The sequence below is a fragment of the Oncorhynchus clarkii genome, chromosome 3 (genome assembly GCF_045791955.1).
Source record: "Oncorhynchus clarkii lewisi isolate Uvic-CL-2024 chromosome 3, UVic_Ocla_1.0, whole genome shotgun sequence".
Lineage (NCBI taxonomy): Eukaryota > Metazoa > Chordata > Actinopteri > Salmoniformes > Salmonidae > Oncorhynchus > Oncorhynchus clarkii.
The window spans coordinates 26,778,882-26,802,245 of NC_092149.1; the positions used below are offsets into that span (position 1 = coordinate 26,778,882).

At 41.7% G+C, this 23,364-nt stretch overlaps 2 protein-coding genes across 3 annotated transcripts; both read right to left on the bottom strand.

The window, feature by feature from the left end:
* Positions 1-1,673: 1,673 nt before the first annotated feature.
* Positions 1,674-7,934, bottom strand: LOC139405863 (G1/S-specific cyclin-E2-like). Its single transcript, XM_071148297.1, has 11 exons — positions 7,892-7,934; positions 7,673-7,751; positions 7,511-7,561; positions 6,840-6,985; positions 6,411-6,546; positions 4,294-4,440; positions 4,057-4,152; positions 3,847-3,981; positions 3,608-3,719; positions 3,349-3,506; positions 1,674-3,082 (listed from the first exon to the last, which is right to left on the bottom strand). Exons 1-11 carry the CDS (start codon positions 7,909-7,911, stop codon positions 2,975-2,977), a joined length of 1,188 nt encoding a protein of 395 aa, XP_071004398.1. The 5' UTR covers positions 7,912-7,934; the 3' UTR covers positions 1,674-2,974.
* A 3,883-nt stretch (positions 7,935-11,817) lies between these two features.
* On the bottom strand, positions 11,818-23,364 carry LOC139392008 (tumor protein p53-inducible nuclear protein 1-like). 2 transcript variants are annotated; one of them, XM_071139648.1, is made up of 5 exons: positions 23,136-23,364; positions 22,456-22,506; positions 20,666-20,988; positions 17,318-17,795; positions 11,818-14,699 (listed from the first exon to the last, which is right to left on the bottom strand). In XM_071139648.1, exons 3-5 carry the CDS (start codon positions 20,790-20,792, stop codon positions 14,450-14,452), a joined length of 855 nt encoding a protein of 284 aa, XP_070995749.1. In that variant the 5' UTR covers positions 20,793-20,988; positions 22,456-22,506; positions 23,136-23,364; the 3' UTR covers positions 11,818-14,449. The 2 variants fall into 2 exon arrangements, with proteins under 2 accessions (XP_070995749.1, XP_070995757.1); XM_071139656.1 differs by lacking the exon at positions 22,456-22,506 and having other exon boundaries at positions 23,136-23,357.

Genomic DNA, 23,364 nt, shown 5'->3' on the forward strand with positions numbered 1-23,364 from the left:
ATACGGCTATGATTATTCTTAACATAGGGACATACTGCCCTCTGGTGGTGTAATCTGCAGCGCCTAAAGGCACAGTGAGGCAGTTTCAGATCTTTACATGAAATACATGAAAAATAATGTATTTGGTCAAATTATATTATGTTCAATTTGTTATAGTTTCTCTCAAGGATTTAAAAAAATATTCCCACTGTAGATGTGTCATAGATAATATGGGCTATTTGTACGTGGAGATGGTAGCACATGTACGTTAAGTTGGAAAATTAAAGACACATAAAAGTGAAGGACTCATTATGCAGTTGGGTTGGGGGTGGGGTGGGGGGGTCTCTTTGTCAGGGTTGGTTTAAGAGGGATGGGTGGGGGGTTATAATAACTCTGGCATGTAGAGGTGGGGGCCATGCATTCCCAGGCCAACACAATAACCTCTCACAACCTAGACTTGGGGAGGGGGGAGAGAGAGCGGCCCATGGCTGCCTTGCTGTCCCACTGCCTGCCTCCTAGACTACCCCCTCAAACAGACACACAAACACGCTGGCCTCACGGTAGAGACATGCATCGTCACACACAGACACCCAAGCGGAGCTGACTGACCAGAGGTCACTGCCACAGTCACTGTTCAGTCCTTTCAGGGTGGGGGACATTAGGGGTACTAGAGATAGGACTGGGGCAATTTTTCTTAAAGGCCCAGTGCAGTCAAAAAAAACATAATATTCCTGTGTTTAATATACAATACAGTATATTTCTACACTTGAGGTTGGAATAATACAGTGAAATTATGAAAATGATAATGACCTTTTAGTGTAAGAGCAGTTTGAAAAGACTGTTTTGGTGGGATGGAGTTTTGGCCTACTTGGTGACAGAGGCGGTGGATTAGTTAGACCAAAAATAAATAGTTCAAAACCTCTGCCAATAAGATCATTTCCCCCTCCCCACTCAGACCGTTCCAACAGTCTGAGCAAAACTGTTGCTTGAGAAATTGCTGTTTGCTAAGCAGCTATTTAAATTACCATTACAGTAAGTTAATTGTTACCCTGAAATGACTTGATATTGAGATAAAAATGGCTGCATTGGAGCTTTAACACAATCACATTACTGAGTCTCTTACAGCTGCTTTGACCCACTTTTTAACCTAATGTTCATTAGATTAGTGTTGTCCTTCTGGTTTCAACAAACACCCTTCAATACTGGAGTGAAGTTGAGCACTTCATTGAGACTTCACCCCCGTCTCAGTCACGGTTAAGGTTCTTTTACACAACGCCTGTCATTTGAGGAGTAAAGCGTTCCCCTCCCCCTCAGAAGACACTCCCATGACATGTGTAAACACGAAATGCCAGACCCAAGACAATGAGGCCTGATAAGGATACTGTAATGCAAAGCACATGTTAAAAGTGCGGGCCTCATCTTTATAACACCATCATTCTGTGAAAAATTGCTTTTTATGTCAGAGGACGCAAAGGGGTGATGCTCACACCTCACGCTTGTTGAAGGCAAGGCGATGTTCGTCCCATTTCAGATGGAAATAAGAGGACTTCTCCAGTTGTGGCTTGATTCATTCAAGTTAGACCAGTTCTAAATGTCACTCCCTCGCCAATTCACAAGAATTTAACAAACCATGGTCGAACAAGTACAAGGCAAATGCTGCCATTGCAATGTCAACCATAAAAGCAGGCAAAATGCATACATGTCATTTATTCAATACAATTCCATTAGAAAACATAACTTTCAGTTTATGTACATAACATATATACATTAGTATTTCATTTACAGTTTAAACATGGTTCTTTGTATACTGCTGCCTCGGCAGGCATCTGCACAACACTGAAGGTTTCAGTTGACAGTCACAGGTTTGCTAGACTGACTGGGTTGGAGCCCTGCACTGGAACCTCTGGGTTCTCAAGTCTTCACATCACACTATCACCATAGTAGTTCAACTAAGGCACCACGGACAGGCTAGCGCAAACCTACAACATTTCATATGTAACTGCATTATACCGGGGTTTCCCACCCAATAACAGATAGTCATAAATAACATGCATCCCGTGACTTAAATCGTTTGCCTTTGGCATTGTTAAAGACCTGAATTCATAGCCCTATGAATGTATATAGACATAAAAACATTGTAAGGCTTAAATGAAAAAATAAATGCAATGTAAAAATTACATACAGTTGTAAGTCAGTCCAAAGGGTCTAAATCAAACTACTGAAGTCAAGTTGTCCAGGAATGTGTTGTGGCAGGAGAATGCAATGAGTCGTTCACAGTGTGGTGAGAATACACAACTTAAAAAAACAGTGTTTAAGAAGGTCGTGTAGTAAACAGTTAGCCCTGCACTACCCTTTCAAACAGCTCAAATGTTTAAAATGTCACCAGAGCAAACATCAAGACTGCTTTCAGTGTTACTGTATGGCTGAGCATTACCAGGAGCACCCAGATTTAAACTACACAGCACCAGATACACATGATAACACAATGTTAAGATACTGAGTTAAGCAACTCAACTGTGAGCATTATGTACCAATTCACCTCAAATAATGAGCTTTTTAGCCATCAAAACATCCCATGTCTTGAGATGTTCACCTTCAAGTAACAGAGGGGGAGCAGCAGACATGCTTTCCTATGGAGAAAGACCTGAGTCAACTCAAATGATCCCCATGTAAAATTCTAATTCTGGGGATTAAGACTGCGAGAACAGGGTCTTTGTTGCAATCATTTGACTAAATAAGTCAATATAGTAACCATGAGCTGATTTCCATGGTTGTACTGCATATATACTGATATACAGCTTGGTATAAAAAATAAAATAACTCATTTTAACATGCTACACAAAGGCGAGTTATGCCCAAAAGCTAATTTGATTGGTCACGTGAGGATGAGGTTCCGAAGTTAAGTTTCCCAGCCTCTGGCTGATCAGGCATGACATCTAGGGAATTCTCCCTTCATCTGGTTGGTCAGAAGATTAACACAAGGAGACCCTGGGGCTCAGTGATTGGCTGGTTTCTCTGTGCTTTTTGGTGGAGTCAATATCCCTCCTATGGCAGCAGGCGATAGTCTGTCTTGGCTGTCCGGTTGCCTCTGGTGAGCGTCGCTCTGCAACAGACAAGATGATTCAATAAGAACAATGAACATTTTGTATGCGCAGTTCTATTATTTTACTTAAAATATGACTTTGTAGCACAAAATGGCTGCCCATGCATCACCAAGATGGCTGCAATACATGTCTGGGTGAAAGCGACTTCCTACTCCCAAACACTGGTAGAGATACTCTAAACAGCCAACAGTGAGCAGCCATTCTGGTTGTTTTCTTTGAATATTGTACCCATTCCAGCCCCTGAAAATGTTGTGTGAGCCCTCACCAGCATGGACAGGTAGTCTACGTGGGTCTGGATGTTGTGTCTGTCGTCAGACGTCACTTTCTTAAAGTCCTTGAGCTCTGCTCTGGGACAGGCGCTGACCGTGCGCATGAAGGGGGTCATCCACCAGACACAGGGAGCAATACTATCCCACGTCAGACCTGCACAGAAACAGACATTAGTAACTATGTAATAACACAGGAGGGCTGTGGCGTTCTAGAGTGGGGCCAACCCATGTACACGATGTCAAATCATTGCTTACCTGATACTTTGTGGACAACGTCAAATGAGAAAAAATGGCAGAAGGCAGCAGCAGCCAGTATCCCATACTGGTAGTCCAGACAGTTGATGTCCAGAATGGCCAGGTCTAAAAGCTGTAACATGAAGAGACCAAGACAACCATTAAAACAGCTGTAGGGAAGCTGAAAACCTTCCACGACAGTCAAGTGTCAGGAGAAGCTGCCGGGGGAGGGGGGGGGGGGGGTGGGCTAGTGGACTCACCTGTGTGATCTGGATGTAGGTGTCCTGAGAGAACTGAGGTACCAGGAAGTTGACACCATCCTTTAGGGACTCCACCTGAGCATAGAGCTTCAGCCATGTGATCACTGTCTCTGGACACAGGTTCCAGTTCAGCGCCTGATGGAGGAGAGTCATTAAGTCATGTGTGACAACTGAATTAGTACAGTGTTGGGCACAGGGGGGGTTTCTTACCTTCAACATGACAAGTTCCATCTCCAGGATCGCTTCTTCCTCACAGGCTCCGTCAGTAACGTAGGCAAACTCATGGAGCTTTGGAGGGTAGATTTCCTGAGGGACATAAGGAGGGAACAATTAAGACTTGAGAAGGAAAAAAAAGTGCTAACGCCATCTTATTAATTTGTTGACAGTATAATCTAAAGCAGTGGTCACCATCCAGAAGAGCATGAAAATGGAGGACGTTACACCCACCTCTATCTTCGATGCGATGAAGAGGGCTGTGATTCCTATGAGCTGCAGTCGGTCCTTCGCCATATCTTCCTGTGTCAGCATGAAGCGGTCAAAGAAGTCCTGAGCCAGATAAGCAGTCTCTCGATGCAGAGTGTACACCTCACTCACCTACAACACAGGACAAAACAGGGATGGGTTAGACATCAGTCACCTCTGTACAAATCCTGTGGCACTACAGTAAACAAGTCAAAGTATTGGAGATGTAGAACCCCTGAGGAAATAACTATGGAGGTGGAGTATCAGACCTTTGGCTCATGCGTATCCAGTTCAGAGGTCGACCGATTAATCGGAATGGACGATTTCAAGTTTTCATAACAATCGGAAATCAGTATTTTTGGGCGCTGATAAAAAATTAAAAATGTTTACCTTTATTTAACTAGGCAAGTCAGTTAAGAACAGTCTTATTTTCAATGACAGCCTAGGAACAGTGGGTTAACTGCCTTGTTCAGGGGTAGAACGACAGATTTTCACCTTGTCAGCTCGGGGGATCTAATCTTGCAAACTTACAGTTAATTAGTCCAATTCTCTAACCACCTGCCTCATTGCACTCCACGAGGAGCCAGCCTGTTACGCGAATGAAGTAGAAGCCAAGGTAAGTTGCTAGCTAGCATTAAACATAAAAAATAATCAATCATAATCACTAGTTATAACAACTACACATGGTTGACGATATTACTAGTTTATCTAGCGTGTCCTGCGTTGCATATAATTGATGCAACGCTGGGAGATGATTTAACAAAAGCGCATTTGCGAAAAAAGCACAATCGTTGCACGACTGTACCTAACCATAAACACCAATGCCTGTCTTAAAATCAATACACAGAAGTATATATTTTTAAACCTGCATATTTAGCTAAAAGAAATCCAGGTTATCAGGCAATATTAACCAGGTGAAATTGTGTCACTTCTCTTGCATTCATTGCACGCAGAGTCAGGGTATATGCAACAGTTTGGGCAGCCTGGCACATTGCGAACTAATTTGCCAGAATTGTACGTAATTATGACATAACATTGAAGGTTGTGGAATGTAACAAGAAAATGTAGACTTCGGGATGCCGCCCGTTAGATAAAATACAGAACGGTTCCGTATTTCACTGAAATAAACGTTTTGTTTTCAAATTATAGTTTCCGGATTTGACCATATTAATGACCAAAGGCTCGGATTTCTGTGTGTTATGTTATAATTAAGTCTATGATTTGATAGCGCAGTCTGACTGAGCACCAGCAGGCTCGTAAGCATTCATTCAAACAGCACTTTCGTGCGTTTTGCCAGCAGCTCCTCGCAAGCACAGCGATGTTTATGACTTCAAGCCTATCAGCCTAATGGCTGGGTTAACCGATGTGAAATGGCTAGCTAGTTAGCAGGGTGCACGCTAATAGCGTTTCAAACGTCACTCGCTCTGAGACTTGGAGTGGTTGTTCCCCTTGCTCTGCAAGGGCCGCGGCTCTTGTGGAGCGATGGGTAACGCTGCTTCGAGGGTGGCTGTTGTCGTTGTGTTCCTGGTTCGAGCGAGGAGAGGAACGGAAGCTATACTGTTACACTGGCAATACCATAGTGCCTATAAGAACATCCAATAGTCAAAGGTATATGAAATACAAATGGTAGATAGAAATAGCCCTATAAATACTATATTAACTACAACCTAAAACCTCGGAAAATTGAAGTCTCGTATTAAAAGGAACCACCAACTTTCATATGTTCTCATGTTCTGAGTAAGGAACTCAAACATTAACTTTCTTACATAGCACATATTGCACTTTTACTTCAACACTTTGTTTTTGCGTTATTTAAACCAAATTGAACATGTTTCATCATTTAGTTGAGGCTAAATGGATTGTTATTGATGTATTAACTTAAAATAAGTGTTCATTCAGTATTGTTGTAATTGTCATTATTACAAATAAATAAAAATCAGCATCTGCTTTTTTTTGGGCCTCCAATAATAGGTATCGGCGTTGAATCATAATCGGTCGACTTCTAATCCAGTTATGGCAAATCCAAGAGCGGGCGTAAACAAGGGCATATAGATAGGCCCAAGATTGAAGAGTACAGCAAGTAATTTCAGAGACACATGTACCTCTAGAAGCCAGTCCAGGAGAATGGCCCTCATCTTGGGCTTTAGTTTGGGGTGCTGCTGTAGGAAGCCCTTGTCATGGACATACTTCAGCTCCTTGTTCAGCATCTTAATCCACACGTCATCCGAGCTGGCCCAGCTGCCAAGGAGAAAAACACACCGGTCTTAACAAGACATACAGTGTACACTGGCATTGACTGAGGCCCAACACCAGATACTGAATGTTTGTCATCAATAGTCATAAACAGGAAAAAAGTAGCCCATTTCTAAAGTTTCTCTAGTTGCAGGAAATTACATTGAGTTTTCCTAAGTAGTGTTGGGGGGGGGGGGGGGGGGGGGGTGTACAGTTTAGAAACAAAAACATGGGAGCAGTTGCCACCAATGAGGTGTAAAGGGAATTTGGGCTAAGCCCCTTCAACACACACACAGTACCTGAGGCAGGGCAGCGGTGAGGTCTTGATGAAGATGTTCTTGAATCGGAACTGCTTGAAGCCAGACAGGTCTTTGGTCACCACAAGCTCCTTGTGTGGCGTTTCTACAAGGACACATGGACTTGCCCCTTCTTCTGACCACCGTTTCTAGAGAGAAAAGGCACCAAAGTCAATCTCTTTTCATCAGCATAGTCACATAAGCAGCGAATGCAGATAAATAAGCATGCATTTACCGAGTGAAAATTCCATATAGCCAACATTAACAAATAGGTCACAGCATGCTACACGCACAGTGAAAAGTACCAAACTGTTCAAAGCTATAGTACACATGAACTTTAAAAAAACACCGAAAAGAGAATGATTATTTCAATGGCGACAGAAACGGGTATTGATGCGCGTTCCATAGTGTATACAAAACAAAGAACGCAATGCGATTTAGATCAGGCGGGGAGGAGAAAGGGAGGGACAGACAAAACGCGGGGTTATTGCGCGCAGTCTAACCCAGTGACACAGATAACTAGTCTTGTGTGTATGTAGCGTTAATTCAATTACTTCTACATCCATGCGAATTTATTTACCAGTTCACCCCTATATTCTCCCACATGTTTTACAGTCATCAATCACTGGCACAACTTGGTAACGTTAATTGGTTGAATAAACAAGCAAACCAACCTGTATTTCATAGCTTTGTTTCTTCACTGCGGGTGGCATCTTTTTTGATGGCTAAAAAGTAAAACGGACAATACCTGTAGTTCTTATTTGGCTTAAGAACAATATAAACAATACCGCTACACTAATGGTTAAAAAATAACACTGCTAGCTAATTGAACAAACCTCAGATTTTCTTTTTCGTGTGATCTTGACATTCTGTTCCGGTGCGTTCTCATCTCTTGCTTGTAATGTGATGCGACCACTGGAAGGACAGACAACTTTTAGCGGCAGCAAGCAGTCAACACTAATTGTTTTCAAACATGTACAAATAATCAATTTTATAGTTAACAAGCATCATTGCAAGCTGATAACGAGGCTTTATTACAGTGTGGCTTCCCATACCTGCGTCTAACGTTAGCCATTCTGTCAATTGAAGGCTTCAGAGTTCCACTGAAAAGGAGACAGGGCGAAAACATTGTTAAAATGGCAAAGATAGTTTAGAGTTTGTACAAATAAGCATCTTTACAAGTTCAAAACATGATTGGATAATAAAAGGCTGTTTTTGTCCGGGCGGTAAAATGGTATGCCAAATGGGTATAGAGGGTTGAGCTTGTGAGTACCGTCCTCATTTCCACAAAGAAATTGCCACAAATTGCATAAAATCTACTGTATCCGTAGTCCCAATGTTATGTCAGAAGCCCTGGTAATAACTTACATTGTTATTGTTAACGAAAGTAACCATATGATAATTATTTTTGATGGTTTGTGAAACCCAACTACGCGCCAATTTCTCGAAGCGGGAGGATTTGGACAGTCACTATGGCTAGCTATAGTAGCTCACCAGTGAGCCAATTTTACCTCAAATACATCAATATTAAAACAAAGTTTATATAAATAGATAAACGATATGATACTTAAATAATGTATTGCAATAGCAATAATTCAACAATGCTAGGTAAAATTTGCATGATGTAGTTTCCTGTCTAGCAAAGTTACTGGCTAAACTACCTTTATGCCACGTCCATGAAAAGCAGTGGTGGCTTGCGTGTTAACGTTAAATATCAAGCAAAGTTAATAACAAAGACAGCGTCAAACCAATGTGAAGAAAGAGATATATTGCCTTATCAAATCAACTAACTAATGTTTACCAGACAGTTTGCTAACGTTACCAGTCGCCCTTGCAATTTGGTTTCTTTTCCAGATTTTTAGACAAAAACAATATCCCAATGAACTGAATGTTCCCCATCGACATAGTAGCGTTACCACAAATTTTCAGAATAAACTCCTGAGAAATATAGCTAGCTAGCTAAATAAGCAAACAATTCCTCTCCAGCTCCTTACCCTCAGAAATGAATGAACGAATAATGATCAGCTGGCGCGCCGGCGCCAATCTTTATATATCTGACCATTCCATAGCAAGTGCGCATGTGTGTTCCCGGTTCATTTAAACGCGCTAAATGTTCAAATCTGAATTCCATTTATTGCAAATAAGAAAGCGAACATTCTGTTTTGTTTCCCGACAATTAATACATTTGATCACGTGTTTGTGATCTTTATTAGGGACGTTCGCTCATCGACTTTGTATGGATGGCGGATCTAGTTTGCACAAGAGGGGTTTCATTTATATTTTTTTGGGGGAAAGGGCGCATTCCTTATTTCCCGGTTAACCTTAAACGACGCAGTAGGTGTTGAGTTAGCCTTTACATGTGGTCAAGTATATATATAAAAACGTTTAAGCTCTATTTTCTTCTTTTTTCTCTGCAAGAAAAACACTTCCGTATTACAGGTCCACCTATGGGAGAGGTTTCAAACTCTCTTAGCCAATCAGAGGAAGGTCAGGAGAAACAACGTGGTCTTCCTTCAAAATGTAAACAACCCGAGATGAAGACAGCGTGGAGCGCTGTCATACTGAAACAGGAAGATTCTTACGGTTCAACGCAGATATTATATGCTTATTGTTATTGTACGTAGATTGAACTAGGTTGAAGCTTTTTTCACTCCTCTTCTAGCAAATGCATTATTTGTTATACTGGACCCGTCCAAATAGTGACATCTACCCCCAGAGGGTAGTAAGTATCATGTACAGTGGGGCAAAAAAGTATTTAGTCTCCCACTTAAAAAGATGAGAGAGGCCTGTAATTTTCATCATAGGTACACTTCAACTATGACAGACAAAATGAGAAAAAAAAAATCCAGAAAATCACATTGTAGGACTTTTAATAAAATTAAATGCAAATTATGGTGGAAAATAAGTATTTGGTCAATAACAAATGTTTATCTCAATACTTTGTTATATACCCTTTGTTGGCAATGACAGAGGTCAAATGTTTTCTGTAAGTCTTCACAAGGTTTTCACACACTGTTGCTGGTATTTTGGCCCATTCCTCCATGCAGATCTCCTCTAGAGCAGTGATGTTTTGGGGCTGTTGCTAGGCAACACGGACTTTCAACTCCCTCCAAAGATTTTCTATGGGTTAGAGATCTGGAGACTGGCTAGGCCACTCCAGGACCTTGAAATGCTTCTTACGAAGCCACTCCTTCGTTGCCCGGGCGGTGTGTTTGGGATCATTGTCATGCTGAAAGACCCAGCCACGTTTCATCTTCAATGCCCTTGCTGATGGAAGGAGGTTTTCACTCAAAATCTCACGATACATGGCCCCATTTATTCTTTCCTTTAGACGGATCAGTCGTCCTGGTCCCTTTGCAGAAAAACAGCCCCAAAGCATGATGTTTCCACCCCCATGCTTCACAGTAGGTATGGTGTTCTTTGGATAAAACTCAGTATTCTTTGTCCTCCAAACACAACGAGTTGAGTTTTTACCAACCAAAAAGTTATATTTTGGTTTCATCTGACCATATGACATTCTCCCAATCTTCTTCTGGATAATCCAAATGCTCTCTAGCAAACTTCAGACGGGCCTGGACATGTACTGGCTTAAGCAGGGGGACACATCTGGCACTGCAGGATTTGAGTCCCTGGCGGCGTAGTGTGTTACTGATGGTAGGCTTTGTTACTTTGGTCCCAGCTCTCTGCAGGTCATTCACTAGGTCCCCCCGTGTGGTTCTGGGATTTTTGCTCACCGTTCTTGTGATCATTTTGACCCCACGGGTGAGATCTTGCGTGGAGCCCCAGATCGAGGGAGATTATCAGTGGTCTTGTATGTCTTCCATTTCCTAATAATTGCTCCCACAGTTGATTTCTTCAAACCAAGCTGCTTACCTATTGCAGATTCAGTCTTCCCAGCCTGGTGCAGGTCTACAATTTTGTTTCTGGTGTCCTTTGACAGCTCTTTGGTCTTGGCCATAGTGGAGTTTGGAGTGTGACTGTTTGAGGTTGTGGACATGTGTCTTTTATACTGATAACAAGTTCAAACAGGTGCCATTAATACAGGTAATGAGTGGAGGACAGAGGAGCCTCTTAAAGAAGTTACAGGTCTGTGAGAGACAGAAATCCTGCTTGTTTGTAGGTGACCAAATACTTATTTTCCACCATAATTTGCAAATAAATTCATTAAAAATCCTATAATGTGATTTTCTGGATTTTTTTTCTTCTAATTTTGTCTGTCATAGTTGAAGTGTACCTATGATGAAAATTACAGGCCTCTCATCTTTTTAAGTGGGAGAACTTGCACAATTGGTGGCTGACTAAATACTTTTTTGCCCCACTGTATACCTACCTATACCACAGTTTCTTACTAAACCATGTTTGCCTATACCGTATATAGTAAAGAAGGATCAAGGAATTACATGGCATTTTTTTTTAAATATATAAGCTTGCAACAACCAAAAGCATAAAGTTGAGCTTTTTTAATGAATCAGAAAATCAACATTTGGATTCCACTTTGTAGCATACCCCTCCGATTTCAACACACAATAAACAATCATTATTCAATGTTGTAGCCTTTAAAACAAGTGTATAGGATTATTTTATCAGAGTTATTGTTTTCTGGGTCACTGTTTATTTTCTGAAGTGTTGAATCAGTTGTTTGTTTGTAATAGTTATTGAAGATCTTCCTGGCAACTACTTTGCTCTGTTGTGATTGGTCAAACATTTGTGATAACTCGTTCTCAATTGTTTGATGAAGCCCATCTTTTAATCGTTTTATTATGCTTTAATATTGCTGTGCAAAGCAGTTATGTACTCTTCATTCAGAACTCATGATAATGTCATACTGAAAGTAACATCTCAGCTCAGTGCCATAAAGGGCTAGGTTTGGAAATTAAGTCCAGCCTGGCTGTGGGTCTTTCTTGCAAAAGACATGTCATCTTAGTTGAATAAACCTGGTAGAATAAAGGTTAAATGGATCAAATGGACAGAAACGGAAGAGTATGTGTATGAAAACATTTATTGTAGACTGTGGCTTACATCATGACAATAGATCATGTATTACAGTTTTAGAACAGACTACCACATTCTCATTTGCAAATTTTGCTGACCATAAAAACAGAGTGAATTGATCTCTCATACGTCCAAAATACAAATAATGCAATCAGTTAAGTAGATAAATAACAGTTAACGCTCAAATTCCTACACTTTTTTTGGCAAAGTGCTGTATTATTCCAGTAAACTAAACCAAAGCAGAAGTCTAACACGTAGTAAAAAAAAAATGCCACCAAATTTTCTTCGCACACGAGAAAACGGGTTTGCTACATTTGTGTATAAAAGCTGTACATGGGCTGGGTGGTTCACGAAGATAAGCTACCTCCTGTGTGCATAGCTGATTTTCTTTTGTATGTGTTGTCCCTTTGGACAACAGTTCAAGTTCTTCATTAATGCATTGTCATTATACTGTTTAACCTGGAAGGCACGTGATCCACAACAAATTCAAGGCATAAAACAAAATACAAATCCCTGTTATTATCAAAGAGCTCAGACAGACAGCCGAGGACAAAACAAAATGGCTCCTTCCAGCTTCACACATCAAAAATGAGGACTTAGCCATCTCCTCCATTCCCTTCGTTCTGTTGACCGTGTCACAACAATGCAGTACAAAAATTGACACGTCAAATGATTTGCAATCGGAGAAATTTGATTTTTTTTTTTTTTAAAGACACAAATACAATGGCTAGGCTTAAATCACTTCACTATAAATCAGTTTACAATGATAGAGACAAAACCAAACAAAACCACCTTACTGCTTCTTAATGCTACCATGCTAAATACATCTGAGTATGTATGTATGTACTGTGTATTTTCCCCAATAAGTACAAAGAAACAGGTGATATTAGGTCATAATATCAGGTTATCGTAATATTAGGTAATGTAAATGATTGAGTTTGCCCTGGATACTTGACTTTTAGAGGTTCTGTGAAACTAAAATAGGCTATTTGGGTGTTTGAGTTGTCTCTGTGCTTTCTTACCACTACAGTGCACAGATTCATGTTGTCACAAACTTGACCATTTCAGAACACAAAAGTCTTCAATTTGCAAACATTGTTAAAGTAAAGAAGAATATACTGTAAAAGCAAAAACAATAGTAATATAAACTATTGCAAGGTTAGAGTTTGCTGCTACCTTTTTGGTTGACATTTTAACATAATATTACTAAGTTATGTAACTAAGCAAATAAAGAACAGGTCAAAAATCTAACTCAAAACAATGGAAAGTACACAGAAAAAAAAAAAAAACTAAAATGAAAAAGACTAATAGTTTCACTCCATCTTGGTGGGTTATAACAGTCGATTGAGAGAGTAGGAGTTCATTTTCACAGTCCTTGGACAAGCAAACGTTCAAATTCTATTTTATCGAGACGCACACAATTCTTTTAAAAGGTCAATCATTGATCACAAACATTACCACAAGGCAAAGCACACTATGACACATTTGGAAGGGCTCCAGTATGTACAAAGACAATTAACATCCGTCAAGTAATCTGCATTTTAGTAAAGTGTAAAGGTGATTGGCTATGACCCTGAGAAGTGGACTGCAGATTTAGAACAAACAATATGAGAAGATACAAAAACATTTTTTTTCTTCTGTTTTCTCAACATCTGGAGACTAGCGCTATACAACCATGCAACAAATCACACACTAACATAGTCAAACCGCTGCTTACAAACATACCTATGTAGATAAACACTCATACTAACTTCATACTGATATGTAATATACGTTTTTTTTCTTTTAAAAAATATTATGGAATTTTTTTTAAATACATTTATTTATTTTTATCTTAAATTCTACTATTATAACAAGGCGTTTAGTGATATTTAACCCAGTATTTGACCATCATTTTCTCAAACAATATTGTGAAAGTACTGAATTACTAAGTTCAAGGCAGGTTCACCCATAGTCAAGAGAGGGGAGGTGATGATTTTGAAAAGTAAGTTGTGGCCATCAGAATGACAAATTACATTAGTTTGCCATGAAGTGAGAGAGGAAGCAATTTCATTGGAGGGGCATGAGAAACAACCTTGTTAAACTGTCCTAATTTCAAGTGAAAGACATGCTCCTTTTCTAAATGCCTACTCCTACTCTAAAAGACATCACAGTCATTCTATTAAGCCACAAACCCTCTTCTGATAGCACACAACCACTCTATGACAGCATACAACAACTCAATGACATCACTTACAATGTCACTACGACAGCATATAAGCAACTCCACGATGTCAATCAATGACATCACACAACCATTCTATGGCAGCATATACAGCCACACTATGACACCACACAACCATTGCAGAGTGGGTGAAAGCGGAGAGTGTCGCCACAGGTGTAATATCTAATTGAACCAGTCTCTCCCAGTTACCATGTGGTGGTGGGGACCTGCGGCGGAGTAAAGTGACCTATGGCATTTATTCTAAAGGAGTCCTCATCACGTCTCTTCATTCCAGAGTGGAGGATCGGTGGATGGAGGGAAGATGGAGAGCATGTTGCAGGATTAACTCTTTTCGTGGATCCAGGTTGAGACAGATGGATGAATTGATGGTTGGAGGGTAAGGGATAGGGCCAGGACCTCAGTAGTTGAGATGCCTCTGGCCAGGCTGGTGTAGATAGGTGGTGGTGGTCTTGACCTGCTTGGCCCCTCCAGTACGCAGCAGGTTGAGGCGGCGCAGGGCATTGCGGGAGAGGAGCTGGTGCTGGGCGGCGCCACGTACCCTTTGGGCCAGTCGTCCATGCTGCTGTGCCTGGTCTAGGAGGCCTGGGACGGCAGCCGCATAGCAGACAGCATGGAGGCCGGCTCTGCACTGCACTACCGTCTCTGGCCTATATGGGGAGACAGGAAGGGGGCTGGATTGGTTAATCCATGTTCTTTTTTCAATTTGCGCCTAAAATGAAATACCCAAATCTAACTACTTGTCAGGACCTGAAGCAAGGATATGCATATTCTTGATATCATTTTAAAAGAAACACTTTGAAGTTTGTGGAAATGTGAAATTAATGTAGGATAATATTTTTTTTAATGTCAATTTTAAAATGAACCTTTATTTAAAATAGGCAAGTCAGATAAGAACAAAAACCCAGCCTACCGGGAGAACAGTGCCTTGCTCGGGGATTCGATCCAGCAACCTTTCGGTTACTGGCCCAACGCTCTAACCACTAAGCTACCTGCCACCCCCAAAATATAATATTATACAACATATTAGATCTAACATCTAACAAATATAACACATCAGATCTGGTAAAAGATAATAATAAAAAAAACTCCATCTTTGAAATGCAAGAGAAAGGCCATCATATAATATTGCAGTTTAGGCACGGTTTAGATTTTGGCCACTAGATGTCAGCAGTGTGTGCGCAACGTTTCCGATTGATCCAGTGAAGCATTGCAATACTGGACAATATTTTGTATCAAGTCTGCCCAAATGTGCCGAATTTGTCAAATGATACATTTTCAAGTAAATACAGTGGGCAAAAAAAGTATTTAGTCAGCCACCAATTGTGCAAGTTCTCCCACTTAAAAAGATGAGGCCTGTCATTTTCATCATAGGTACACTTCAACTATGACAGATAAAATGAGAAGAAAAAAAAAATCAGAAAAATAAGTATTTGGTCACCTACAAACAAGCAAGATTTCTGGCTCTCACAGACCTGTAACTTCTTCTTTAAGAGGCTCCTCTGTTCTCCACTCGTTACCTGTATTAATGGCACCTGTTTGAACTTGTTATCAGTATATAAGACACCTGTCCACAACCTCAAACAGTCACACTCCAAACTCCACTATGGCCATGACCAAAGAGCTGTCAAAGGACACCATAAACAAAATTGTAGACCTGTACCAAGCTGGGAAAACTGAATCTGCAATAGGTAAGCAGCTTGGTTTGAAGAAATCAACTGTGGGAGCAATTATTAGGAAATGGAAGACATACAAGTCCACTGATAATCTCCCTCGATCTGGGGCTCCACGCAAGATCTCACCCGTGGGGTCAAAATGATCACAAGAACGGTGAGCAAAAATCCCAGAACCACACGGGGGGACCTAGTGAATGACCTGCAGAGAGCTGGGACCAAAGTAACAAAGCCTACCATCAGTAACATACTACGCCGCCAGGGACTCAAATCCTGCAGTGCCAGACGTGTCCCCCTGCTTAAGCCAGTACATGTCCAGGCCCATCTGAAGTTTGCTAGAGAGCATTTGGATGATCCAGAAGAAGATTGGGAGAATGTCATATGGTCAGATGAAACCAAAATATAACTTTTTGGTAAAAACTCAACTCGTCGTGTTTGGAGGACAAAGAATGCTGAGTTGCATCCAAAGAACACTACTGTGAAGCATGGGGGTGGAAACATCATGCTTTGGGGCTGTTTTTCTGCAAAGGGACCAGGACGACTGATCCGTCTAAAGGAAAGAATAAATGGGGCCATGTATCGTGAGATTTTGAGTGAAAACCTCCTTCCATCAGCAAGGGCATTGAAGATGAAACGTGGCTGGGTCTTTCAGCATGACAATGATCCCAAACACACCGCCCGGGCAACGAAGGAGTGGCTTCGTAAGAAGCATTTCAAGGTCCTGGAGTGGCCTAGCCAGTCTCCAGATCTCTAACCCATAGAAAATCTTTGGAGGGAGTTGAAAGTCCGTGTTGCCTAGCAACAGCCCCAAAACATCACTGCTCTAGAGGAGATCTGCATGGAGGAATGGGCCAAAATACCAGCAGTGTGTGAAAACCTTGTGAAGACTTACAGAAAAGGTTTGACCTCTGTTATATACCCTTTGTTGGCAATGACAAAGTATTGACCAAATACTTATTTTCCACCATAATTTGCAAATAAATCCATTTAAAATCCTACAATGTGATTTTCTGGATTTTTTTCTCATTTTGTCTGTCATAGTTGAAGTGTATTACAGGCCTCTCTCATCTTTTTAAGTGGGAGAACTTGCACAATTGGTGACTGACTAAATACTTTTTTGCCCCACTGTAACTATAGAGAACATACAAAATTATATGGTAATACAACATTTTTGTTTACACACTCCCAGGAATGTCATACATGATGGATCATTAGCTTACACACTAACTTTTACACAGACAGCAGGGGTTCAAACTGTAGAACCCAGTTCCTACATTTGAATATAAAAATTGATTTTATCAAACAAAATGATGCTACATTTTATCTCTGGGACCCTCAGAGCAAGATTACTGAATGTAAGTACATTATTTACCTTCAGAGGTGAATGTATCAAACCAGTTGCCGTGATAAAATATTGTTGTTGTGCACTCAACAATAGCATGGTATTTTTTCACTGTAATAGCTACTGTAAGTTGGACAGTGCAGTTAGATTAACAAGAATGTACGTTTTCTGCCCATATAAGAAGACATGGGAAATTCACAAAATGTAGGTGCTGTAACACTACTGCCAGTATTTTTGTAGCAACAAGTCCTACCTGTGGCAGGGGGTGTCAAGCGACCGTCGTCCCGGTTCCATGCCCACAGCGGCAGGTGTGTCAACGGGGGGGAGGCAGAGATTGAGGTTGAGGGAGAGGGGGAGGGGGAGGTTGAGGGAGAGTCGTGGGGGACAGTGGGTGGTGTACACAGACATGCTGGGGTGTTCTATCAGCAGGTTCTCCAGGGGGCTGGTCTCCAGTACCATAGGCTTGCCCCTCCTCCCCCCGCCGAAGCAGGGTGGGGGAGTAACGAACCAGCTCTCCTCTAGAGAACAGGCCTCCAGGCGCTGGAAACCCCCCTCTTCCTCCTCGGGACCCCCATCCTCGGTGTCGGCGGTGGAGTCCAGGGAGGTGCAGGAGGCATAGCGGATGGGGGAGCTGGCGATGGGAGAGGGGACGACCACAAGGTCCCCTTCCTCCTCCGAAGTCAGTTCCACCTCAGACAGGCCATCACCACAGGGGCTGGAGCAGGCCTCGGCTGAGGAGAAAGGCAGGGATTGGTTAGGATACATCGGCACAATTTACATTTAAATAAGAAATGGAAAGTTTGTTTGCAACAAAAGCATGTAGGGTATGTGTGAAAATGTTTTTTTACAACCATTGACTTTTATAATTGGTGATAAAAAAGGTGTAAAAATATGCAATATGATGGTCTTGAGGCCAACCTGGGTGGGATGACAACTCATATGCAATACCCTGACATGACTTTAGGGGGCAATGTGGCACAGAGAGAATGGCTTTAGCGATCAAAACAAAAACATATTTTCCCCTGACGTATAGGTGTCAAAGCCCTACAGGCACAGAGCAGTGTTATATCGGTCAGAATAACATGCCTGACCCAAAATACTATAGTGTGTGTGTGTGTGCGCAAGAGCTGTCACTCATAGGATCAAGCAGCATCAGCAACTCCCTCTAACAAACTTTTGCCAAATGCTTTACAGTCTCTAGAATGCACCAAAACATGTTTTTCCACTAGCTAACTAACTCAACTCGTGATGCTGCTTAAAAGGTTAGGAGAGAAACTAAGTTTCAATTGAATAAATCTAATCAAGTTAAATGAGGTGGTTTGGCTGGAGCGAGAAGTTGTATTCACTGCATCCCTGGGCAATACAGCATGTCTTGCTTTGAGACTTGGTGGTGTTACTGTAAATAGTGCACTAATAAGTCAGAATAATACACTGCCATATGGGAAGTATGATGGAAAAAGCAACTTGATACCAGATGGGAATCAAAGCAAGCAGATTGCTGTTTGGGTTCCCATTATACTAAAAATAGCCTGCACGGACGTCTGGCCAAAACTTCATTCCTGGCCAAAGTTTAAACCTGACTGTCTGTCTTTTTTTGGACAGAATCTCTGACAAACAGCTGAGTGTGTGCATGTACATGTTTGTGTGTAACTGTGTTCTTTGTGTGTAACTGTGTTCTTTGTGTGTAACTGTGTTCTTTGTGTGTAACTGTGTGTGTGTGTATTGGATGTGTTCCTGTGTGTGTATGATCATGAAAGGTTTCCTCTCTTTCCTTTTCAGATGTAGTGTGTACAGATGTGTTGTGTTCCTCAGAGCGTGTTAATTTCTGAGTGTGTGGCTGTGTTACGGTGTCTGTGTGTGATAGAAATACACCCACTCCCAAGGACACTTCAGTTTCCATCATCTTTCTCTGTCACGCGTGTTAGCGGCAGTGCAGCCACCTTGTTAACTCAAAAAAATACAAATAGTAAATCTCATCCATGCTGACACACACACACACACCTTCAGGGTGATCCGCACGCTTAGCTGCCAAGCAATGCAGCAGAACCCTAAAACAGCTTACATCCCTCATCACTGTCTCTGTAAGGCCAATTAGAACCTGTAATCCTCTCACCCCACCATCCACCTCGTGTTTGTGTGCGTGTGTATACTGTATGTGTGTGCTCACGTAGGACGGGGGAAGGAAAGCAGTCTACGCTATTGATATAATAGATTGGCAGTTTAGAAGAAGTAGGAGACTAGCGCAACTTGAGCTGTTAAAGTGTTCTAGGAATACAGCGGGTACACACTAAATAGCACACACTTTAAGCATGTGGAATCAATCCCTACTGCAAAATAGGTCATGGTACTGCAGTCTGTGCAGGAAAGAATTATTCAACGCTTTCAGAGACAAAACATCTGACCTCTGCTTACTGCATTCACTCTAACAGTTCTATAAAACAGACACGTAATAAAGGGTTTATGATTCCATGTATCATCTGATAAGGCTACAGAGTGCTGGACTATAGGGTAATATATCAACCACCTGTTTGTAAAGCATTATGAATGCTTTTATAGGCATTTAAGCATTTACCTGGAACACCTGTAATGAATGATGTGTAAAATGGATTACGAACACATTCTCAGCCTTAATGCATTTCCAAAGCATTTCATGGTAAGAGGCCATGAGCTACATATGTAATACAAGTCCTATAACGAATAATGGACATGATAGACAACGCTATGAATGCATTAGTCCCAGGTGGTTTGGGTCATAGACTGCGTTACCGACTGGTGGCAATTCTGGGGGGGAATTCTGCTGGGCTGTCTGCCCACACGTCTCACTCCTCAGAGCCTAGAAGGGTAACTCTACCGGGCCTATTTTTATCTTCCTCCCCTCATGCTTTTGTTTGACCCGTTTACAGACATATTGCCCATATACTGCCCCATATCCCTTCCACCACCCTCCCCTCCCCCGTACAGAAGTGGGCCAGCAGGATTCAGTCTCTCACACCTTGAATATTCACACACTTGTGGAATATGAGATGTGATGTATCAGGGACAGACGGGGTGGATGCACTCCCTTCTCCCCAATGAACAAGTGTGTGTGTGTGTTATTGAGCGGCATTTATATACTGTATATGTGTAGAACCATGTGTGTCTGGGCACACGTGTATGTGTTTTTGTGCGTATGGATACTGGGAACCTTGCCAGGGCTTAGAGTAGCATCCTTGTGTCTGCATTTGTGAATGCAGGTGAACTTAGGTTGTGTTGGCACAAAACTGTGGTTTATGGAGACAATAAGGCACCCAAGGATTGCATAGCCAAGCAGTTTAGTAAGGTCAGTTCTTAGATGCTGATGATATGTATATATCTGATAATATGCTCACATGGAAAAACAAACGCAGCAGCGGCAAATAATCAGTGTTGACTTTTAAAAGGCAGTGAAGTTCCCACCACGTGACTGTATGGAAATGATGCTCACTGTTGAACCCATCTGAAACCTTTTGTACATGAATACCAGGAGGTTATGGTGTGTGAGGGGTTGTTTGTGTTTAGAGTGTGTATTTGACTGTTTATGAAGGTTTCCTCTGTGTGTGTCTGTGTATGTTCTGAAACTCACCCAGATAGTCCACCAGGATCCACTCTTCATCCTCCTCCTTCTGGCCAAAGCCCTGTTCTCCAGGGCCTCCCCCACTCACCTCCTCCACATCGTCCCCAAACAGGACGCTGGTGAGCCTCTGGAACATACTGGGACTCCTTGGGGGGGTACGGCAGGACCAAGGGGGGGCTGAGTGGTGCGAGGACCGGGGTGAGGAACAGGCACTTTGGTCATCAGCTGCAGGTGCTAAAGTGCTTCAATAAGGTACGGATGTCTATCATCTGAGGGGAGCCGTGCAAAGTCTGGTCATAGCTCACCTCGACGTGTGCAAAATTACAAAGGACCTGAGAGACAAAAGGGGAGGGGGAGAAAGAGAGAGAATAATTTGTTGTGATCTTGAGTGACACATTTGAGACCATATACATGAGCTTATAAAGATCTGTGTGAAAAAAGGAGGGGGGAGATGCATGCAAATATCCTTTGGCTTTTGGGCAATTGGCAGGAGGAAAACATGGGTCAGACTGAACTGGAAGGACATCTGTGTTTATTTCTGGGTTACTAGTTTGAGAGGACAGTCCAATATTAACACTCTCTGCCAAAACCAGATTTTCTATATTTCTAATACTCGATAATTAAACATATAAAAGGGTAGCCAGATCATTCACAAACTGTCACAAACTTCAAAGATGCACCGCATGTGGTCGTAAATGTTTACAGGTGTGGGTATCATTTGCCTATCTACCAGACATCCCTCATAAAGGCAATTATGGAAATAGACCCATCATCACCACCTAGCTGCCAACTGACATAGACACACTGGCCAAATATGTGTGGGCTTAATAGACCTGTAACCTAGCAGCTTGTTCACTGATAGGGGTGGTCCTTTATAGAACACACACTATAGTGCTGTATCTTCACCTAGGGGTCAACTCTCTGTGACCATACAGCCCAGTATTGGTGGTAAAGGCCTGACCTTTCTTTGCAATTAGACCTCCAGTCCCACTGACTAGAGTGTAAAAAGCCAGACAGCATTTTCCTCTGCTGATAAAGTGAACTACTACCCCCACACGGACACACCAGGGATACAGCACAGCCTTTACACTCACTTCAGGTCATAGATTATGACCCCTGACCTGAAGCAGGATTACTGATACACAACAACCATTATTCTGCCAGACAACATTAAATTCCTGCTGTGAAGCCACATTTGTCAGTGCAATTGTAAACTATGAGTTGTATGCATGTACACATTTATGGAAAACAAATACAGAGCAGTGCAGACAATAATTAGAGATCTGTGGTTTTGTAAGATCTGAAAAGCTGAGAAATGCAGTAGCTTCTTATTTGGCTTCTTTGTGATAATTTTCAAAAAAGGACAAGATCGCTGTTTGGTAGACACCAAACTGAAACTTGGAAACTGAAACCTGGTCTGCCAGGCAGGCTATGTATTACTTAACATCAGACATCTTCGTCAGAAGATGTGTAGGCTGCAAGCGAATGCAAACACTTCGTTCTTTGATTCAATATCCTCTTATTTCTAAGATTCAGCGAAAATGAACAGCTGTGCAATGAGGTCAAGGGACTGAGGGCTTTTCTATGAGACTTAATCTACAGTATGTCCAATAGGCAACTGGGTTATAATCTCCTGCACCTGTTCATCCTCAACAAAATATCGCTTGCATGCATTGTTTCCTACCCGAGAACGCTGGCTCTATTCAGATAGAACACAAGGAGGGGGTGATATTGGGCCCATTAAAATGGCAGTATATTATTAGTAACGAAATGAAACGGTAGGTTGTGTGAGAGCTCACTTTCTTGTCCTATGGTGTTTGGATGGTTGGTTGGAGGCCTGTCGTCGACACCTTGGAACAGAGAACGTTAGTACCGTAACGATTACGTCATATGGATATTCTCCATGAGGTTTCTACTCAGATCAAAATGCCTGATATTGGTTCTGTAATAAAACAAATAAATCACTGAAAATATAAATAAATGTTAAGTTACTACATCAAAAGTAACAAAATACGGCACATTTTAGGTTCAATAACAACTTCAAATCGTGGTAGGCTGTCTTGATTGCAGGATGGTTTGTTGACTAGCATACAAGCAGAGGGTGTAGAGCGTAACCCTACACCTCTTGGGCGGGTCGCAGGCAGCTCTTACAATCTTAATCTGCCAGCAAAGTACAATTCTGTTTTGTGCATATAAATAGCACCTCCTTCAATAGATCGGGAGACATATAGACCTTGCCATGATAATACATTTTCAGTAGACTGCCGTCTGCCTCTTATTTGGCAAAAATAGGCCGAGAATCTTATTTTTGCTACACAAAACATTGTTGGTGCATAAAAACAGTGGAAATAGGCTGTGTTTGTGCTAAACCGTTCTTGTGAAAATAATGTCATGTCAACAATGGCCTACAATTGAATTGCAAAAGAATACTGCGTGTTCTTTGAACAACAGACAACAAAGAGACCCCCAAAAAACTCACCTGCGGCAAGAAAAGATGTGAACAACAAAGGACGGATATTTAGTGATTAAATCCTTAAGACTTTGAGGTAGATTGTATCTTTTAGAAAATATATATAAAAAAGTTTCCTTCGCAGAAGAAATTAAGTACATGGACCTTTGTATTCGGAGCAACACAGTTCGTTACTTTGTCCGAGCCTTTCCGAGGTCCCAACTGTTCCCTTTGTTATTGTTGAGGCACACTAACAGCT